The 23,961-nt window shown below is 34.9% G+C and overlaps 1 protein-coding gene across 2 annotated transcripts in view; it reads right to left on the minus strand.

Moving 5' to 3' along the window:
• LOC109688742 (filamin-A-interacting protein 1) overlaps positions 1–23,961 on the minus strand; it is a 250,520-nt gene that overhangs the window by 222,161 nt on the left and 4,398 nt on the right. For both annotated transcript variants that reach the window (XM_074079426.1, XM_074079398.1), the window contains exon 2: positions 21,681–21,827. In XM_074079426.1, coding sequence (XP_073935527.1) covers positions 21,681–21,752 — 72 coding nt within the window. In that variant the 5' untranslated portion in view covers positions 21,753–21,827. The remainder of the gene's footprint in view (positions 1–21,680; positions 21,828–23,961) is intronic.

Here is a 23,961-nt window from a genome sequence, read left to right on the forward strand (position 1 = left end):
TTATGGCTAAAGAATCCAAGATGAGGATGCTAATAGTAACCAAAGCAAATTTAGTAAAAAACCAAAACCAAAAAAAAAAAAAAACAGGAAATGTGTCCATTTTCAAGAAACTAACATCAACTCCAAAATGATTCAAATGGTAAAGTAGTCATAGATTTTAAAAGCAAATTTTATAACTCTGCTCATTGAAATAAAAGACAATGTGCTTATACTGATGAAAAATAAAGAAGCTGAACAAAACTATAGATCTACAATAGAAGGATCAAAAGGAAATTGTCAAAATTTAAAAATGCAATTTTAAAAATAAAAATATCAGTGGCTCATGCCTGTAATCCTAGCTACTCAGGACACAGAGTCAGGAGGATCATGGTTCAAAGCCAGCCTGGGAAATAGTTTGCAAGAACCTATCTCAAAAATATCTATCACAAAAAAGGCTGGCGGAGTGGCTCAAGGTGAAGGCCCTGAGTTCAAGCCCCAGTACAACATCAAAAAAAAATCACTCACTGGGTTTAACAGCAAATTGGGCATGACATAAGAAAAAAATCAGTGAACTTAAATATATATATCAATAGAAATTATCCAATCTAGAAAACAAATTTTGCAAGATTTAAAAAAATGATTGAAGTCTTAGAGATCTGTGGAATAACAGAATATGAAACATACATGTTATCTGATTTCCAAAAGGAATGCTGACAGGGAATGGGAGAGGAGAAACTATTTTGAAATTTGGTGAAATGTAATTTACAGAGTAATATCCTCAGGAGAATAAATGCAAAAGAAAATAAGTCTGGAAACATCACACACACACACACACACACACACACACACCACTACTTAAAGCAAATATGACATTTTCTTGCTGGTTTAAATATATAAAGTTGTAATATATAAGATATCTGTAGCATAGAGGGTATGGGAAGGGGGCTAAATTATATTTATCATTGCATAGTTTCTATACTTTTACATGAAACAGCCACCAAAAAACCAGTAGTCTAGCTGAAAAAGTCAATAGATACAGTAGAATTTTTAAAAATATTAAAATAATCAAAATGAAGGAAGACAAGGAAGAATAGAGGAATAAAAGACAGGTGACTAACAGAAAACAATAAAATTATAAACTTAAATATGCCATACTAAAGCCAGGCACTAGTGGCTCACACCTGTAATACTAGTTAATTTGGAGGCTGAGATTACAAGGATCTTGGTCCAAGACCAGCCCTAGCAAATAGTTTGTGAGACCCCCATCTCCATTACCCAGAGCAAAATGGTCCAGAGGTATGGTTCAAGAGGTAGAGTGCCTGCTTTGCAAATGTGAAGCCCTAAGTTCAAACCCAGCTCCACCAAAAAATAAATAAATATTCCACACTAATAACTATATTAAATGCTAATGGATTAAATAGTCCAATTAAAAGAGGTTACAGAATACATAAAAGTGAAGACCTAATAATATGCTATCTACAAAAGAGGTACCTTCAATATAAAGGCACAGATTAGAAAGAAAAGCCGTATCAAGCAAATAATAAACATATGAAGGCTGGAGTGGTTACATTAATATCAGATGAAATAAACCTCAAAAGTCCTCCCAGTAGAGAACAAGGAAGATAGAGTTGCCTCTGCTTTCAGTACTGTCTAAAGTGCAGAGAAAGTCTGCAGGCAGAAAAACAGTAACAGACCTAAGTGCCAAAAATTCTCAGCTGCTGTAGGTAAATTTATTGAGCCAAGGAATATGATGAAGCCATCAATTGCACCTGTTATGAAGTGAATTAATAAATGATTAATGGCCCCAGCAAAAAAGATAAGCACCTAGAAACCAGGAAAATACAACAAAAACTTTTTTAAATGCATAGCCACAGTGCCATAAACACAATCTGAGTGACAATCAAGTGATCTGATGGTACAGCTACATGGTAAAGTGGTGATGTTTGTAGACAAGAATAGATTCTGCCACTCAGCAGATTCTTGGTTCTTTTGTTGATTGAAAAAAGGAACTCATAGTCCATAACTGCTTATCCGTAAGATGGCTACTTTCTACTAAGAGGAACAGTCTTCATTTCTCATTCATATTTTCCAAGGCTCTGTCCATTTGGAAAGAGATTCTGCATCTGTTGTGTTTCTTTCTGTTGTAAGCAATAGAAAACTGGGTGTAGGGGTAAGGGAGGTAATTCTTGGCTCTGTAAATGAGGCTTTGCTAGATTCAACACTCAAATAATATCAATATGGCCTGTTCTTCCTCCACCTCTCAACTCCTCTTCCTCTCTGTTGGAATTTCCATGGAGATCTATTCTACATGGTAGCAAGGTAATAATAGTCACCACATCCAGCTTTATGTTTTTATTGCTTCTTGTTCAGCAAATAAGAAAGGTTTCTCTTTTTCTATTGACAAACAAAAATCATAAACCTGATTCTAATCAGTCCAAATAGGGCAGCATGCCCATTCCTTAGTCAGTTGCCTAGGAAATGTAATATTCTGATTCATCTTATTAAATCAGATTCCCATTCCTGAAACAAAAAGTGAAATCGATACCTCTTATGTTACTGGAACAGATTCTTTGATACCTTGTGCCACATCCCCTGTGTCACCTCTGATCAACTGCATCTGTGATAGAATGTTCTGTGCATGCATAACCCAACCCACTCAGGCACCACAGGAATTTATTTTCTTTTCTCTTCTTCTTCTTTTTTTTTTTTTTTTGAGGGCACATCCCACATTTTATTTATGTTGTAAGACAAATTTTTATCTCAAAAATCACATATCCTTTTTGTTGTTTTAAATACACGGTTTGTTAAACAAAGACTATAAGCAAATATTTACCACTCCCATTATATGTAACATACAGGAACAACTTTTATCAGAAAAAGCACCTCTTTTATTATAAATACAGGTATCAAAACAATCCTAAACATACTTTTGATATTATGAGTAGGCAGCACTCAGAACTCACACTGGTTCAAATATTAACACAATTTGTAACAATAGTCAATGCGCATTTGCTACTTCAACCTATTTCAACTGCAGATAAAGTATGCCGTGTCTGGTTTACCTTCTTGAGATTTACATTTCAGAAGTACACACGCTTCAGTTGCCACAAGACCTTCCATGCTTTAATCTTATAAACTTGAGTTCTGTGTCTAGTTTTCCATGTTCACATCTAAATGACAGTGCCTTAAGGAGAAGAAAAATTCTGTGTATTTTTCCTCCTGTTAACATGACAAGTGAACATATTAACTGTATTCTCACAAATGTCCAGGTCATGCTATCAGCTGGAATTCTCTCACTTAAAGTGTGAAGATTTTGCACTGTGGTTTTTGATCAAGATATTACTATAAGTAGGTTGTTGATTTAAATAAGTTTGAGATCCACTAAAATCAATTGTAGTTTGTATTTCTGATGGCTACAGAAGCTTCATATTTTCTTTATACATCATTAGATGTCTTAGCTTTTGAAGTACAATTTTAATGCTGTATGAATTTTGTCATTTTGCTAACACTGGTAAAATTTCACCACAATTATGTATTCTAGTCATATCAGTTTTTGTTGGGAATCTAACCAATGGAGAGTTGCTAAGTATCTTGGCCCACACTCTACTTTAAGGTTATAAATTCTGTTTGTATAATCTATTCCTGGTGGCCCATAGTTATGCCCGTTTACATAAGTGTCATATCTTCATCATCTTTAAGGCACTGGCTAACTGTACCATTGCCTACTCCTTTTTCTTAAAAGAATAGAAAAATACGCAGTTTACCCATTAAACAAACTTACAACTTTAAAACAATTACATGCCATTATTTTGTTCAATAATGAAATTCCCTACCAGTTCATTCAACCTATGTAATTCTTGTTCTGCTGAACCCTAAAGGGGAAAACATATTATGAACAGAGAATAAATTACCAGGAACATAAGTAAATATATAATTCCTAAAATATTTGTAATAATATTTAACTATACAAATTTAACCTAGTGTTTTGGTTTGAATATGAAGTGTCTCCCAAAAGGGCTTAAGAGGAGATCATGGCTGATAGTATTGGGGGAGGGGTTTGGTTGGAGGAAGTGAATCATTGGGTCCTGCCTCTGATGGGGTCTTGTATCCTGACCCTTCCTTTCTTGCTATCTGCTTCCTGGCTTCCCAACTACTTTGAAGTGAACAGTTATGCTCTGCCATACCCTTCTTCCAAAATTTAGTACCTAATCATAGGCCCAGAAAGAATAAAGCCATGGTCTGAAATAGTGAGGCAAAATAAATATATCGTCTTTTAAATTATTTATCCCACATATTTGTCACAGTGACAGAAAATGACTTACACACCTATGTGAGGCTGAGGATTTCTTCTCATTAAAATTGTTCCCCATGAAATTCTTATAATGACAAGTCAAACAAACATAATTACTCTATCATTATTTTATTCTATAGGTGAACATACAAATCCTTGTTATTTTCAGGGGCCCTCGAGGAGCTCTTGAGGCTAGTTTTAGGCATAAAAGATATCTCTGTAATTTTATTAGCTTTTCCTTAATTTAGGGTATACACATGGAAAGGCAAAACTAAGACTTGTTGGAATAAATGTGGGACATTTGATTAAGACTGAATTACAGTAGGGAAAATGGCACAGGAGTCTGAAAGCAGTGCTTGTTTAGCTATTTAATCAATGTGGCAAGAATCATTTTTAAATAAATGTAAAGGAACACGAGTGCGTAGAACCTTAGCTCTTTCATAAACAAAGATTTTCTTTCTTTAAATAAGAATGTACAAAGTCAATACAAAGCACAGAAAACTATTCTGGTGAAACTGAGAAACCCTGCTATCTAGGTAGATTATACAGAAGATAAAGAAAAATCTTACATATTGTCAGCAAAGGCATTAATCAGCAAAATAAGAAAGCAAGACCACCAAAGCTAACTTAACTGTGTCAAAATTTTACACCATTGCATACATTCTTTCCAGATTCAGCTGTCATAAACAAAATCCACTTTCAAAGTTTCATATCTAGAATCCAGTAATACTTTAGGATTGCCTTTTCTCTCTTCTCATGAGTGTGCAATGAAATTTTCCGGGAACTACATGATGTGAAGTAATGCATATTGAGTCCGGAAGGAAATATGAAAATCTAGCTGTATTCAAGTACCCAGATATCGAAGAACTTACAAAACTGTAAAACAACACAACTCTTCTAAATTTTTAAAAATACTATTTTTACTAAATGTCATTTAGGTTAGCATGAAATCAGCTCATCATTGTTACTTTTTAAAAGAATCAAATACTTTATAAAGAGTTCTTGGATTTCATTTCTAATTTGGTGATGATAAATATAATCTACATAACCAAAAGCTCTTCAGTAGAATATAAAGGGATGCTGAGACCAAAAGGTATGAGAATACCTACACTGGGATAAAACTACTCCCTTTTTCCTTATAAAACAAAATATATAAATAGTTTTACTTCTCTATCTTAGGTATAACTTTTAATCAAAGTAGTTAACATCTATTTCACATAGAAAATTGGGGAAAGGGTAGTTAACTGCAAGATGTTTAATATAAAGGAACATTTCAGCAGAGCAACAAAGATCATGTGCAGACATATCACAATGTTCTCCATATATATCCTTTCTACAGCATGGAAAGGCAAATACAAACACAGCAACTACATGACCCCACAACAATACAGCTGTTCTACATCATATTTTTAAAATAAGCAAAAGCAAAGAAAATTAATGTTCCATAATCAAAACTCAAAATTGTAGTTTAGAAATAATTAAGATAGCCAACAACTACTCATAACCTAAGTTAATATTAGTTCAAGATTTTAAGCTACTCACTCAGAATTCATATTTAAACTGACATGCTATGAAACCATAATTATTATTTATAGAAAAGATTGTCAAAATAATGATTCAATCTCATGATCCTTAAATTTTATTTTTATAACCTTAAACATTATAGAAGAGTAATGTCATTTGACTAGAAAACCTATATAAGTTTAGAAAAAACAAGCCCAAGTAAAACAAAATGTATAATTTATATTTTATTGTTAACACTAACAAGTCAAGAAAAGACATAGTTGTTTACTAATGAAAATTATTATACTAATCTCCTTTGCCAAAAGTTTTCTTTTTTTTTTTTTTTTTTAAGCAGAACTGGAGTTAAAAATCAGAGCTTCATACTTGCAAAGCAGGCACTCTACCATTTGAGCCACACCTCCAGTCTGTTTTGCTCTGGATATTTTGGACATGGAGTTTTGCAAACTATTTGCCCAGGGTGGTCTCTAACCTTTGATCCTCCAATCTCAGCCTTCCACATAGCTAGGATTACAGCCATGAGCCACCGGCACCTAGCCTGGGACTCTTAAAATAGTCTTAAATTAACAGTTTTTATCAGGAGAATTTTTAAAGTTTAACACATTTAAAATGTTAGACATCAAAAATTCATATTTTATGGGAATTTTAGGAAGACTTGGCCTATTTAAGCACTTATTTAACTTTTATTGGTTTATATACCAATCAGAATTAGAGGTCCTATAAGAAATTACACAATCTAATTAATTCTTTCTGGTCTGGAAATAAGAAGCCATTTCATACTCACAAAATTAAAGGAAATGACTTTTCTGAATTATAGACACAAAATTAAATACCCACAGATATATAGCAATTTTATAGCTTCAGAGGCTTGGGGTGTAGCTCAGTGGTAGAGCACTTGCCTGAATCTGTGTTTAATTCCAGTACTAAAAAGAAAAGAAAAAGAAAAAGGACTGGGGTATGGCTCAAGTGGTAGAGTGCTCTACTCAGTACAAAGAGGAAAGGAAGGAAGGAAGAAAGAGAAAAAATATTCCTCGAGTTAAGCAGCCCATGAGGTAAACTCTTCCAGAAATGCTCTTTACTTGGCTTTGTCATGGTGTAGATCTCGGTGGATGGCAATCAGAACTGTCAGAGATCTTTTTTTTAAAAGGTAAAATTATGACTATCATACAAATATTTAACTGATTAATTAATGAGGTAACCAGTAAGATGTTACAAATGATTCAAAGGGGAACCTAAGGAATAGACATGTATAATCGATCAAGAATGCCACAATACATTTAATAGATACAAAATGGGCTTCTTGGGCAAGGAAGGAAATTAATTGCTTCTGCACCAGACAAAACTTATTTTCATTACTTTTCTACAACCTAACAGTGTTAATATAATGAAAGATGCATCCTCATAGCTATCAGGTAATCTGGAAAGATTCACTAAAGAATACTTATTATCAGACTAGGAATTAATTCAGGGGTAGACCTCTTACCTTGCATGCTTGAGGCCCTGAGCAACACACACACACACACAAATAGCAAAATACACAAATAACAAAACAAACAGTGCTTAGTATGCCATCGAAAAGATGCCCAGTACGTGGGACATTTCAAAATCATTCATGATTCTGCCTGACAATATAATGAAATACTATTAAGATATAAAAAAGAATAAGGAACATTGTTGTGCAACGATGTGGGAAGATTTCCACTCATTAAATGCTGAGGAAAAAAAGTAAGAAGCAGAAATGGTCCTATAAAGACAGGAAGGAAATATGGACACAGAATGCATACATTTTGTTCTGCTTATGAATAAAATAATGTTAGGAATATTTTAAAGATTCAAACACTTGGTTGCTTCTGGCAAGGATACAGAGTAATTAGGGATCCAGGATGATGAGAAGCTTATCATTATATATAACCTTCTATGTTTTCGAATTTTGAAATTTGAGATTACATTGCATTGCCTAGCCAATAAGTTAATTTCTTTAAAAAAAAAAAAAACTACATCTGAGTACTTCCAGTTTCCTAGTAATCATGGAAGTCTTATTTTTAGAATTCCTTTTTTTTTTACATACTTCCTAATTCTTCATATTTGTTTTTAGATACATAGATTTAATATAACTAAATAATCATATTCTTCTTTCATGAAAACTTCATAGTAAAACTTTGAATTCTTAATAACATCTTGATGAATAAAGTGTAAATTTTATCTTATGTATGTTTTACCACAAGTATTTTAAAGAACACCTTGAGTTTTCCCAGCACCAAGATGATTCTTCTCCCTGAATTACGTCTTGACTGAGTCTCTTTCCAGACCAGATCATTTTTTCCCTGTGTTTGTCAAACTCAAAGTGTGTGAGAAAGTTGGCAGAGACAGAACCCCAGGTGGGCAGGGAAGAGAAATATGCAATACCTGCCATTCCCAAACCAGGGCCTGACACATTAGAGCAAATCAGTAAGTGTTGAATAAATTAATCAATTGCTTCTCCTAATAAGCATTTAGCACAGTTTTCATACTTGAAACACTTGACTCACTAATCCAGTATTTATCCTGGCTCTCTGATATATCAGTCAGAGATCATGTTATCACAAACCTTGAGAGACAAATCCTTCTGGATTCCATTTGGAGGGGAAAATAGTCAATTAGTTTCTATATAAAAACTGTTTTACTCTTGTCTCCTGTAAAGATTGGAAATGATGTTTTTGAATCTCTAGAAATTCTTTCAGGTTCTGTGTACACCTCATGGCAATAACCTTCCCTTCCAATCTGGAAGCAAATTCAGTTTAACCTAAAACAGTAACAGAAAAACAAAGGGAGCAAGTTCTCTCCTTAGTAATTTCTCAAAGAACACAGTTATGTTCAAAAAAGTCTTTAAACAAAGAACAAGTCTTAAAACTCACAAACCCCAAATGTACTAATGTAGTCAAGCAGTGCAATTCTGACACCAAGTGGCAAAAAGGTGTAAGCTTTGACTAAAATAATAATATTATTAATAATAATACTGTAGATGGTGTTGTTATGGGATATTTGATAGGACAAAAAATTATAGTCTTTCAGTCAGTGTTATCTCACTATAAAGACTCATGGTCAATGATATTTTTCATTTAATCTTTTTAAAATATAAAACATTAACATTACTCCATACATAGAGTTGGGAAAATTAAATAAGCTAACAAAACAAAAAACTTGATGACCTGTACACAGTAAGCGTTAAAGAAATACTAACTTTTCTATTACCTGACTTCATGTCTGCTGGGAGGTAGGGCAGGGAGCAAGTTGCCCTTGTCCTCCAAGTGCAAGAGTGAAGAAGGGGAAGGAGGAAACCCAGATGATACAGGCTGTTAACAGGTGCCATGATAGAAATGCTTAGTAGATTCAGGGAAGGCACAGAAAAGGGAGAAGTCAGTTTTTTCTGAGGGTTTTCTCTAAGAAGTTCCCTTTCCTCTGCCATAAACCATTGGCAACTACATTGTCATCTATGACACCCGCCCCACCATCGCCACACATAATTGACCTGTGTCAGGATGCGTCCATCAGATATCTTCTTCTAGAGATTTGTATTTTAAAAAATTTTTTGATGGAGGGTCTCAAAAAACTCATGACCTCAAACTCATGATCCTCCTGCCTCAGCTTCCTAAGTGCTGAAATTACAGTCCCTACCACTACATTCAGCTCAAGATTTGAAAGTTTGACATATTTATCACTCTGAGATGTTCATTTGAGCCAAGGATTTAAATTATTGTGCTCTAAGGTAGTCATGTGTGCACAGAAATAAAGAAGTCTTGCCTCCAGAGAAAAACAGACATATAGAAGAGAGGCAGAGATGGGAGGAGTTCCTGTGTCGCCCAAGAGACACGAAAATCTTCTAAGGGACAACTGGCATCCTGTTGGTTTCCCAGTACTTGGTTCAAGATCTGAGAATGACTGCACTGATGCCTTTGAGTTTCGAAAGATAGCCTTGCACCTTCAGAGCCAACTTCCACTCCTTGCTAAATCTTGCCTTAGTAAGTTCATTATTGTCTACCAAAACAATCTTGGCTTAGACACTAAATAATTCAAACATTAATTTCCCACCTAATATTCATCCTGAATAGTTAAAATTTTTATCCCTTTAAATATGTGGGTACTACTGTTACATAAGGTTATTTTACATGATAGGCAGATACTGGTTTTCACCAGTGGAATAACTATGTTTCTGTAGGATGTAAAAGGCTATCAATCTTGATTCTTTGATTAAGAGGAAAATAGGGCTGGGGATGGTGGCTGAAGCCTGTAATCCTAGCTACCTGGAATGCATAAATCTGGAGGATCCTGGTGCAAGGCCAGCCTTCACAAATGTTTGTTGAGACCCTCAGCTCAACCAACAGCTAGGCATGGTAGTACATACCTTTCATTCAAGCTATGCGGGAAGCACAAATAAAAGTACAGTCCAGGCCACCTGAGCATAAAGCAAGATCCTATCTCAAAAAAACCTAACATGGTAGGGCTGGCGGAGTGCCTCGAGTGGTAGCACTCTTGCTTAGCAAGCAAGAGACCCTGAGTTTAGCCTCCAGTACTGCTACAAAAAATAAGAGGAAAATACACTCATGAGATCCTCCTGCTTCAGCCCCCTGAGTTCTGTAATACAGGCATGGCCATCAAGCCCTGCTAAAGGTTGTCACGGTAATTTTCAGCAATTGTTTTGCTCCTTTGGCCTCCATCTTATTTCTCATTTGGCATAAACCTAAGAAGGGGATAAGCAGAAAAATACCACATTCAGTTTAACAGGATCTAAACTTCTGGTTTAAAGAACAAAGAATTAAGTTAATTGCCTCTTCTTTCAGAATTCACATAAAAAATGCATAATTCATCTTTCGTGAACTGAGGATGTAGCTCAGTGGTAGCACACTTGCCTAGCATGTGAAAGGTCCTATGTTTGATCCCCAGCATCACAAAAAACGAGAAGTCTTCTTATGTTTCATGAGGCAGCTAAAGATACAGTTGGAGGAGAGGACAAACCCAGAAAAGATAAAGTCAAGAGGAAATACAAAGAAGCTCTCTGTTATTACAAATCTCAGAAATAATTTGAAATATGCTTTTCTTATGGTAAAGGACACCGTATTAGTCAGGGATATCCAGAGCAACAGAACTAATGGGACACATATATAAGCACATAGTATTATACACATCCATATATATTATTAAATTTATGTATTAGTATGCAATTCTTCATATATTCTCTCTCTACATATATATATTAATCTCCCATTGGTTCTGCTTATACATATTGCACACACACATGTACACACACAAAGAGATTAATTATAAGAAACTGACTCACAAGATTATAGAGGCAGGCAAGTCCTAAGATCTACAGGGTGAATTGGCCAATTGGTGACCCAGGAGATCTGGTAGTTTAGCTCCAGTCTAAGGTAAAGGACTGAGAACCAGGAAAGCTGATGATGTAGTTCCCAAGCAAGGATTAGGCTTTAGACTCAGGAAAAACTGATATTTCAGTTCAAGTCGAAAGGTATTCAGGCAGGGAGAATTCTCTTAGTTACAGTGAGCACATTACATTAGGAAGAGCAATCTGCTTCCCTTAGTCTACCTATTTAAATGATAATCTCATCCAAAAACAAATATCTGGGTAGCCCATGACCCTCTCAAGTGAACAAATAAAATTAACCACCATAGACACATAATAAAATATAAAACTCAATTCACTGTCAAAAAACAGAAGACATAGCTTACACAGACTGGAACCCATCTATTGTCCCAAAAAACAAAGAAGGAATAGCTAACTGATGAATAACACAGATAAACCAGAATTGTATGAAGCAGTCTTCCCTTATGCCAGTGAGACCAATAAGAGGTAAAAATTAAAGGAAGGAAAGGGGCGAGAAGGAGAGGAAAATAAAGACTTGACTTCCAAGGACTGTGTTCTCAAACTTGGAATATGGCTCTGATGTCTTTTCTGCATAAGCTTCCAGAAAAACCTGAACCTAGAAAAATTCACTTGCTTCTCAATGAAAAAAATCAAAAAGGAACCAATTCAGAATTCATTCATGAGATACTGTATTTCAAAAGGGAATGGTGAGGAATTAAATGGTAAAGATACAGCAAATGAAGAGCCCTTACCAAAAACATTACCATAGAGCATAAAAGAAGTATGCTCAAACATTTTGCCACAAATGTGAAGACATAGTCAAGTAACTTGTTCTTATAAAATACATTTTTAAAAAACAGATATTTTTTAAAAATATCTGTTTAAATATGAGACATAGTGGCTCATACTCCTAGCTACTCAGGAGGTAGAGGTTAGGAGGATCATGGTATTAGGCCAGTCCAGCCAAAAAGATGAGTACCTCATCTCAACCAATAAAAGCTGGACATGGTGGTGCATGCCTGTTATTCTGCTACATGGGAAGCACAAGTAGGATTACAGTACTGGCTGCCCTGGACATATAAAGAGAAACCCTATCTCAAAAACAGTCAACATGAAAAGGACTGTAGGAGTGGCTCAAGTGGTCAAATACCTCTCTAGCAAGTATGAAGTACTGAATTCAAGCCCCTGTACAACCAAGAAAACATAGCCAAGAAAACCCAAACAAACCAATTATCATAGAAGAAAAAGCAAATCGTCAAAGAACACTCTCAAAATAAAAGCCCTGGTAAATTCACAAAAAAAAAATTTACCCAATATTATTCTAATATTATTACTAGACCATAGAGAAGAAGGTAAATTTAATGAATTTTTTTATGGGACAAAAATGACATTGACACTAAAACTTAAAAATCACACAAGAAAAGAAAATGACAGGACAATTTTAGTTACAAATAGCAATTCAAAGATGCTAAACATACTATAGGAAAAGAAAACCCAACAGTGCATTAAAGGAACAACATAGGTGAGGAACACCACACGTGAACTCAGCCTAGGTGACATAGTGAGGCACCATTCAAAAGAGAAGAGAGGAAACAGCATGTAACAATCAAATGTTGTTTATTCCAGAAATGCAAAGATAAATGAGTATTTCAGAAAGTTTTCCTAAATATGACACAAACCTAGGAAACCAGATAATAAAAGATTTATAAATTTAACCACTTAAAAAATCTAAAATATTCATACATCAAAGCTACCATAAACAAAAGCATATTGGGGAGTTCATTTTGTAAATAACAGCATTGAAAATAACTAACATATCTACCTTATATAAATAAAATGTTCAAAAAACCTTAAAGACAAATTACATGACGAAGCAATTCAATAAAGAGTAAACACAAATAGTTACAATATTACTGAAAATGTATTCTACCTCACCCATGACAAGATAAAAGCAAAACAACTGAGTTAATTTTTCACCCATCAAATTGACAAACATAAAAATAGGTAAATTTATTTGGCAGCATGATGCATCACTTCTGGGGATATAACTTGGTACAACCTTCATGGAAGGCAACTTAACAATCCTATCAATTAAAAACATTCCTAGCTCAGACACAGAAATTTTGCTGGTGGAATTTTAATTGTTTTATTATTCATATGTGCATACAAGGCTTGGGTCATTTCTCCCCCCTGCCCCCACCCCCTCCCTCTCCCCCCACCCCCTCAATACCCAGCAGAAACTATTTTGCCCTTATCTCTAATTTTGTTGAAGAGAGAGTATAGGTAATAACAGGAAGGAACAAGTGTTCCTGGTTGAGATAAGGATAGCTATACAGGCAGTTGACTCACATTAATTTCCTGTACGTGTGTGTTGCCCTCTAGGTTAATTCTTTTTTATCTAACCTTTTCTCTAGTTCCTGGTCCCCTTTTCCTATTGGCCTCAGTTGCTTTTAAGGTATCTGCTTTAGTTTCTCTGCGTTAAGGGCAACAAATGCTAGCTAATTTTTTAGGTATCTTACCTATCCTCACACCTCCCTTGTCTGCTCTCCCTTTTATCGTGTGCTCAAAGTCCAATCCTCTTGTTGTGTTTGCCCTTGATCTAATGTCCACATATGAGAGAGAACATACGATTTTTGGTCTTTTGGGCCAGGCTAACCTCACTCAGAATGATGTTCTCCAATTTCATCCATTTATTGCTGGTGGAATTTATCCTCTAGATGTACTCACTTATTTGCAAAATGATGTATATTCAAGATAAACACAGAGGCATCTTCGGCAATATCAAGAGCTTAAAAATAACCTAAATGTCCACAAATAAGGAACAGTTAATACATTACAGTACATTCATATAATGTAATGTTATGCAGCAAAAAAAAAAAAAAAAGGGTGGGATCCACCAGAACACCTAGTAGAATAACTTGAATAAAGCTGCTAAATGAATAAATTACTGAGTGGAGGGAAAGAGGGAAGAGAGGGAGGGCGGAAGGAGATACGAAACAGGAAGGAAAGAAGGAAGAAAGGAAGGAAGGAAGGGAGGGGGGAGGAAGGAAGGAAGGAAGGAAAAGTTCTGTAACCTCCAAAATACATATTGTTAAGTGGGAAAGTAAGACAGAGAAAGCTATGTATAGTGTGCTACTTAAAGTTGAAAAATGAGTTTTTGGTACACAAGAAACTTGTAATGGTGATGGCCTCTGAGGAGGAAACTCAGGGACTCGGGCATAAGAGTAGAAGAGATACTGTTTTTATTTAAAATTTTTAACTATAGAGATATTCAACATATCACCAAAAGAGTAAAATTAAAATTACAAAAATAAATTTAAAAGTAAACAGACTTCATATTAATTACAAGATGGTTTTGGTTATAAATATACACTGGCTGCAAAAGAAGCTATTAGGCAACTCCCCTCTCCCTAGAGCTAAATCTAAACCTGTATAAAAGTAAGTGGGCAGATGAGAGGTTCATGTGCTCTCTCTTAGGCTCTTCCCCTGCAGTCCTGTATTGGTACCTCTCAGTGTTGGATATCTTTTATTTGCCCTCTCCCATCCATTCTTCTCCCTTTCTGTGTTAAGCAGTATCTGAAGGGAAAAGTTCGGTGAGATCTGGGTATTTATTTTCATGTCTTCTACCATTCAGAGTTACTCCCAAAGGGGCTGCTTTTTGTTTGCTGTGGGTCACAGCATCTGTCAGGGGTCTCCATTTAGCTGCTGTGTGTCCATGTTTCAGTACCAGCTCATTTGCTCCCCATCTCACCCCCAGCACGCAAGCACTCGCCAGGAATGGAATAGTCCATTATTATCAGAACTAGATTACTGTTCTATTCTCTGTAATTTCCTCATACCTACACACAGTTCTGTAGTTTCTTTTTTTTAAACTTTCCTAAAAATTACACACTTTGAATATGCCATTTCATGCCAAACACTGACTGATAAATTATTTCAACCCTTACCATTTGTTCTTAAACTAATATTAGCACTTTCTTCCTTAATTCTGCTCTTCTGCCTCCAAAGATTCTTTTAGCCTTACTGATACACTTTCTTCTTTACATTTCACAGCATGAACATATATTTCAATATGTGCAAAACCTTAGTCTTCTTCATTTTCACATTTATCTTTTCAACATTTAAGTTGTTTTAAATTTAGATGATCCTTCTTAAAATGTATTTATATGTTTAAAGGAAAAGAAAGTCCTAATGAATGAATAGGAAATATTAATGCAGAAATATCAGTGGAGGAATTGAAACTGAAAAATACAATATCTGAAATGGAAATTTTATTTAATAGCTTTAACAGCAGACTAAATATTACAGAAGAAAAAATTCAGTGAACTTTAAAACAAAGCAGAGGTAATAGGAACCACAGAAAGAAAAAATCTTGAGTATAAAAGGAGGATGCAGGTTTCAGGCCAGTCGGGGGGAAAATTTGGCAGGACTCTGTCTCAAAAAACAAGCAGGATGTGGTGTTGCATGCCTGTAATCCCAGATATATGTGAGGTGGAGGTAGGAGGATGGCAGTCTGAGCCCCTGTGTGAAAAACTAAGAAAGCAAAAGGGGTTAGGAATATGGTTCAAGTGGTGTAGTGCTTGCCTAGAAAGCTTGAGGCCCTGAGTTTAATCTCTAACTACCACCACACACACACACACACACACACACACACACACACACACACACACTTATCCAGGTCATAAAAAAAATCAATGTAAATGCAATTAACTTCAGTGTGCATGTAATGCACATGAAATAACTCAGCATAGACATGGTATGTAACCAAACACGCTTCAGTGTATATATCATGCTGTGACAAATGCAGTAAGAAGAAGAGCTTGCAGATTGAGCACTAGAGAAAATGCTCAGCAGAAGTTGAAAACAGCATTCTGGCTGGCAGTATTGTTGCACAGTATTGTTGCTATTTGAGGAATAAAAAGGGAAAATATTTTTAAAGTCTAGCGATTTTTTAGAAAGCTTAAAAAATTCTAGCTTCTTAAAAATAATTTTTATGAATTCAAAATCTCAGGTTCTCCATATTCCCAAGAGATTTAGTAATTCTAGTCAGTCTCCCAATAACTTTTATTTGAAAACTTGAAAAAATAAGATAATGAAAATTATATGGTATACTTAGGTAAGCAATCAGGAGGAAATAACTCCAGCAATAAACCAAATATGGTACAGAGTATTAGTGATCTTAAAAGTATGGCAGTGCCATTGGCAAACAAGTCCATTAATGGAATAAGATACAGAGTACAGAAATAGACCTAGTAATAGGATTTAACATATGGAAAAGGAGGAATCCCAAATTAGTGAGAAAGAAAAAATATTAAACAATGGAAAAGTATGAATTTTGAAACAAGTAAAGTTCAATATTTATTCCATTTTATAGCCCCAAATAAAATCCCAGCAGATTAAATCAAAATCAAAGAAGAAAAGTAAGTATTTGTCAGAAATCTACTGAAACTTATTAAAAACACATGCAATATAATATTGACAATATAAAAATGTTACAAAGGTACCTGAAAAGTTAACAGAGCTAAAAGAAAATGACAAACTGACTGGGGCATGGCTCAAGAAGTAAGAGCACCTGGCTTGCAGGCTTGAGGCCCTGAACTGAAGTGCCAGTACTGCCAAAAAAAACAAAAGAGAGAGAAACAGTAAAATGACCCCCAAAGTGTGACTCCTTCTTTACTTTACAGGAAATTCATATAAATCAATGAAAAAATTGCAAATGAGCAAAATAATATCAGGCAGAAATTTTTAAGTGAAGAAATAAATGTGGCCAATAAAAAATTAGAAAGTGTCCTCACAAATGATAAGGAATAAAACCTTCCAGTCATTGGAGAATAGTGAGAAATAATAAATTATTGTTTTAAGTCCCTGACTAGTTTGTTACAAAGCAGTAGGTAACTACAAAAGTATTTTCCCTTATCAGCAAAACAGAAGACTTATACATATTTCAACTTGCCCTCATTTTTCTGAGAAGCTCAATTCCATCATGGCAGTGACCTCCTTTACTGCGGTAAGCAATAGATTCAGCTTTGCCTTAGAACCAGATTACATTGGTAATTGAGGGTTAGGCGGTATTTGACCGTATGAAAGCAAAAGACTGGAAATGATATTCATGCTTAATGTCTAATTGAAGGAAAATTATTAAATAAATGTACTATATTATTTCAAGAAACACAGAATTAGTGGGAAATGTTAGGTTTTAACAGGAAGTTAAATACAAAGAAATTACTTATTATTCCAACTATACTGAGAAGTATATTGAGACTAAAGCAAGGAAGAGGGGGCAGGAGAGGAAGATTAAAAGAAAAAGAGAACTCTTCCATGTCTTTGAGCATTGAATTATAAATGGAGGTTTTTTTTGTTTGTTTTGTTTTTCTTATTTTCAAATTTACTTTAATATAAAAAAATTAATAATGTAAAATTGTAAGGAAGTCTTTCAAAACAATAATGATCTTAAAATAGGATTTGATCTTCTCAGCTTTACCTGCAAAGGGTACATGATCAGTGTGGCACATAAATGTGAGGTACACAGCACAGCTCATATTCTCTCTTAAGCTACTGAAGCACTGTAGAACCATCTAAAAGACAACAAACGGTCAAAACTGCTGGTGAGACAAACCCTAACTCTTAACTCTTTGTGACCAGATTAAAATTATTAACATGGGGAATGTACAGTTTCCTTCCTTTTCCCTCAAGTGGTTCCACATGGTTCTTCTCAGGTATTTCCTACTTAAGCTTCTTGCTTCCTCCCTGAGGAGTAGGAAAGAAAGACCTCAAGAAATTTGCACTGCTCAGGGCACTGCATGATTCTGGGAGTACACGGCACAGGGCTTAGAAGCTGGTACTCAGGAATTGACAATATCTTTCAGGATAGGGAGTAGGAGCCTCCAGGGAATTTTCCAAGGGCTAGAGATAGGAATGAACAGGATTTTAATAAATATTTTCACAAGGGAGGTGATTAAGACACCCTTAAACATCTGTGAGTGACCTGAGTCAAGCCAACTTTTCTTTTGGAGCTGTAATTTCAATGTAACACAGTTCCCATGCAGAACCACATGGACTTTCTTCTGTTTCATTGTTGTTACAAACACTAAAGTCTGAATTAATAGTTTCAGTGTTTTTTTTTTAAAGTACGCAACTGAAAATATCTAGAATTTATTTAAAGGAAAGAGAAACCCTATATGTAACAGACAAAGATGTACTGTTAGAGAAGTCTCCTTTATCTAGATCTACCACAACCTGATGAAACATTTCTCTAGTCACCAATCTCCCTTTATTCTGTCGTTGTTTGTTTTCAGTGCTGGGGATTGAACGCAGGGCCTCGCACATGTAAGCAAGCACTCTGCCACTAAGTTGCATCCCGAGCTTTTTAAAATTTTTATTTTGAGCCAAGGTTTTCCTAAGTAGCCCAGACTGTCCCCAAACTTGTGATCCTCCTTCCTCAGCATGAAACCACGGGTATTGCTGAGCCCTGTGTATATGTATTTTTTTCTATTTATACATACCTATAATACAGCTAGGCATGGCAATACGTGTCTGTAATCCCAACTGCTAGGCAAAAGGTTTCTGAGATGGAGACCATTCCAGGCAAAATTAGGGAGACCCAATCTCCAAAACAAAAGTACCAATAAGGGCCGGAGGTGTGGCTCCAGAGGTAAAGCACCTGCCTAACAAGTGTGAGGGCCTGAATTCCAACTCCAGTGCTGCCAAAAAAACCAAAACAAAACAAAATACCAATGAAAGGGTTGGGACATGGCTCAAATGGTAGAGTGCTAGCATTTGCAAGGTCCTGGGTTACAAACCAATTCAATCTCATTTTTATAAAAATGTAAATATTTATATTTTATAAAAATATAAGTAATACATACCTAACCTTACACAGATTAGCTATGTAAGATAGGTTACGTCAGAGGAAAGAGGTTAGGGGGTTGGAGTGGAAGATTTTGTCTTTTTTTAATGGAATTTTTAATAGTTTTTTTATTTTTAGGTATCTTGCTTTTTTTCTAATGTTTTTCAGTATTTGCAAATAATTTTAAACCAACAAAGCTCTGTGTTTTAAATGTTTTCCTTGCAATATCAACGTTTGACAGTGTTCTCTTATCATTTTCCTTTTTTTTAAATATATCTTTTCCCAAAACAAAACGAAAAAGTGGTCACCGTGGACTCTCTCAGTTTGTGTCATTTTCATCTGACAGGCCTGCCTATCCTTAGAGGTTTTAATACGCAGATATGAAAACAACACAGTTCTATAATTGTGAAAGTGGGAAAATATTTTATGTATCAGTCAAAATTTAATTCTAGATAACTGCAGTTGATTTCTCTACCCCCTTTTATTATTACATGTTTTGTGTAACTTATTCTTAGAGTAGAATTAGGTGAAACAAAATGAAATTGCTGTTTTTGTAGGTCAAAAATGGTCAAGTATTGGTACTGTCACATGGCTTTACCTAAGAATAACTATTTTAAATTAAGTCATGTGATAACTTTTTTTTTCTTTCAGTGGTGGGAACCAAATCTAGGGTCACACACAAGCTGGGCAAATGCTCTATCACTGAACTACAGTGATAAGTCATATGATGTCTTTACCCAGTAAATGACTGTGAAAATTTTAGTTTTATGTTAATATTATATTATAAATAGGTGAAAACAATAATAGAACCCTTGATTTTTTTCATTTTTATTAGGATATATTCATTGTACAGGAGGGATTCATTGTGACAATTTCAAATACGCTTACATTGTATATTGGTTAGAACACCCCCACCATCTCCCCCCTGCAATCCCACCTCACTTAAAGCACTTGTAAGAGGAAAAGTGTGTGTGTGTGTGTGTGTGTGTGTGTGTTGGTGGTACTGGGGTCTGAACTCAGAACCTGACACTTGCTAGGCAAGTACTCCAGCACTTGCACTCCGCCAGCCCTAATAATAGAAACCTTGATTTATTAGAAGTATAGAACTTACATTGTGACTATAAACCTACAACACAGAAAACGTTACAAACTTTGTCTGAATGTATTAGAAAACCAAACAGTATAAAATTATTAAGGATAGCTACCAGCAATTATCTGTAATATAGCAAACTGAAGTTCTTGGTTTCTATGAGATTGACTCATCTGGAGAGATGAAGGGAACATGTACCACAACTTTAATGAAAACTCCTAAAAGAATATTACTTATGCTTGTTTTTTCTCATGAAAAAGATAAGCAAAAGTTGTATTTTAGTTTGGAATGTATTACACAGAGCATAACAGAACATTGTGTAGTGGTCAGGACATTTATGCCCATTGACAGTATTTTATTTTCTACATATTAAATGTTTCCATCTTAAGAAATATAAAGAATTTTGGTATTTGGGTCTATAAATAAATCTTCATTATACAAAGGTCCTTGTTTCTTAGTAGCAAACTTGTCAGAGTAAGAAAAGTGCCTGCTTCGAGGATGCAGGGAGTAGGGAGGAAGAAGGAACCCATTTACATAATAAACATGTAAATTAGTACAATCACTATGGAAAGTAGTACAGAGACTCCTCAAAAAACTAAAAATAGAACTACCATAATATCCAGCAATACTATTCCTAGGCATTTATCTGAAGGAATATAGACAATAAAGGCACCTGTACACCCATGTTTATTGCAGCATTATTCACAATAGCTAAGCTATGGAAATAGCCCAGATGCCCCACAACTGATGAATGGATTAAGAAAATGTGGTACATATATACTGTGGAATATTATTCAGCCATAAAGAAGAATGAAATTTTGTTATTCACAAGTAAATGGATGGAACTGGAAAATATCATGTTAACCAAAGTAAACCAGGCTCAGAAAGAAAAAGGTCAAATGTTTTCTCATATGTGGAAGACAGATCCAAATACAAGTACTACCATATGTATGTATATAGATATACACACACAGAAGTTTCCAAAAGTAGGACTATTAGAGGAGAGTAAGTAAGGAGGAAAAGAGAAGAATGATACTGGAATATATCACATTGTGTCTCACTGTCAAGACATAATGAAATTCACTGAAAACTGTTGAGCATTATAGGGTAGGGAGAAAAATAAGGAAAAGTAATAGAGGTGGTCTGACAAACTAAAGTAAAATATACTTACAGGCAAAACACCAAGGGAAAACCTCACTGAACAATGAATAGACACTAAAACAATGAAGGACTGGAATGTAATACAGGTCATGTTAAGGGGAGAGTAATAGCAAGAGGGTATGTGAACAGGGTAAAGGACTGTGAATATGGTTGAGATACTTTCTATACGTGTATGAATATGGGACATTGAAACCTTCTGAAGTCATTTCAAGAAGAGGAGTGGGAGAAGAGAGAGATTAACAAAGGAGATGAACCAAATTGGGGTACAATGTATGTGTATATGGAAATGTCATGATAATACCTCCTGTACAACTACCATATACAAATAAAATCATTTTTTTAAAAAGAAAGGTGCCTGTTTCTAATAAAGGACTGATAAGAGTGAGTCTCGTGAAATTGAAGTACAGCTACAAACACTAGCATGTCACTTTACCTCTCCAGCACCCTTTCCCAGAGACAGCTTTGTGGACAACACACGGAGTAGCCATGGTCCTGGAGGAGTCATTTAATACCAGGTTAGCAGCCAGTCACACCCATCCTGCAAAGGAGATTGGGACTGGAAAAGCAGTACATTCCAAGGCTAGGCAGAAAAGAAAAAGGAAACAAGAAATTGGTGCCATTTAGTTTTTACCTGTTATCATCACTAAACTGGCTTTTTAAATAGTCTAAGTAGTCTATTTCCTTTAAATCATGTGGATAAGTTAGACTGATTTTGGTGTCTTTAATAGATTTAGAAGCTGTCTGGAATATGTGAGTTAATAAATAACCTAGAAATATATGGGTTCACATTCCTAAGGATATTTTAAACATCACTGCAATAATGTAAAATCTACTATAATAACACTATAATGAAAGGGAAAAATCCTGACCTTAGTTCCATCTGCTGCTGATAACACAAATTCTCTACTATTATTGAGATAGTTGACCCACTTAAACATTATAGGAATCTCTACCTTATCTATAAAATGTGTGTATGTTTCTGGCAAGGAAATCAAACCAAATATAAAAATTAGGTACAAGAAATAAACTGGTCATTTCCAGTGTTTGACATGGTAGTAAGCATTTAGCAGATATTTCAATAAATACTTGCCCAAACCACTTTATAACCTAAAGTAGCTTCATTTTTTGAAGTATGAACATACTATAGGTTTTGTGGGTTATGGCCAACTTTACTGGACTGAAATTTCAGTAACTCAATGTTCACAAGAATCAGAAGACAAGCATATAGCTGTGATGCAAAAACTTTTCTCATGTAATGGATGAGTCCTTGAACAATGACTTGGCCTCTCCCCAGTGGCAGTGGCATTTAAGATATACTTCCATGAGGAAAAAGAAAAGTAGCAGGGAACCCTTTCCTCTAATTTGTATGCTTATATCTTGTTTAATATTTGCATTTCTTTTTTCTGGTTTAATAGTAAAATAAAGTGAAATTAAACCTTAGTTAAACTCAATCCATCAGTCTGAACAGTCTTCCAACATAGATAACTTTGTAGTTAAACACAAAAACTAAGTAATTCATCTGAGCATTTGTTATGTCATAAAGAGACTGAATACACGAGTCTTATAAAACGAGACTTCCAACTTCAAAAAGCAAAGTCCAGAACTCAGAGTGCTAGTTAATTCTTACACTTTTGGTGCTCTGGATATTTAAGTTTACTAAACTTAAATATGTAGCAGTTCAAGTTGGAAAGTGAAGTTAATAAAACTGCAAAATCCCAATCAGCCTTAGTTTGGAGGCAGCATTACAGAACCATTCTTTCAGAAAATGATTTTACAAGCCATCACTACATTCCTTCTGATGTTAACTCTCCAGTTAAAACATAAAGAATATCTGGAAAGAAAACCATCATCAAACTTCAAAAAAACAGGATAAATACAATAAAGATAACAGGAAAGTTCCATTTCCATGCATTATTTCATGTTTAAAAATTTCCTTATAGGCCTGCTGATAATATTTTAGTCATCAATACACAGTAATAAGAAAGCATGAACTTTGGAGTATATGTTAACCTGGCCTCAGCCCAGGTTTACAATTTTTCTAACTGAGTCATCTTGGCAAAGTCACTTAGCCTTTGAGTCTCAGATTCTACTTAGAAAATAAGAACAATAGTAAATGTTCAGTAAATGTTGGTTAGGAGACCTGGATAGTAGAACTTATAAGTCTGGGAGCACCAATTTTGCATAAGTGAAACATTTGATACTACCTCAAAAGTGTGGTTTTCACACTAGCAGCATCAATATTATCTTTGAGCTTATTAGAAATGTAAATTTATAGGTCATATTCAGATCTACTGAATCACATGGTCTGTGATAGCACCCACACATCCATTTTTATAAGTTCCTTATTGATTTTTACTCATATTAAAGTTTTAGAGCCACTGCCTCTGAGTTTAGCCAGGAAAATGATTTTCATGTGGTCATATTCATTAATGAACATGAAAGGTCTCTTGCCCATCAGGCACTTACCCATCAGGCACACAAGGCATAGTGCTTGGAGCCTGGGACACATTTAAAGGCAGTGAAAATGCTTTAATGTTATTTGTTTTAAAATCAGAAGAAAAAGAAATATAATGATAATCAGCATTTTAAGTCTGGCTAAAAAAAAAAAATGTTTGACATATTTCTTTTGGAGGAAAGACCCCATGAAGTCATAGACGCCTAGGACCCAGGAAAGCTATAAATGCCACCCTTTGTCACCTGAAAACTTCCCTATT

Source organism: Castor canadensis, chromosome 1 (genome assembly GCF_047511655.1).
Source record: "Castor canadensis chromosome 1, mCasCan1.hap1v2, whole genome shotgun sequence".
Classification (NCBI taxonomy): Eukaryota; Metazoa; Chordata; class Mammalia; order Rodentia; family Castoridae; genus Castor; species Castor canadensis.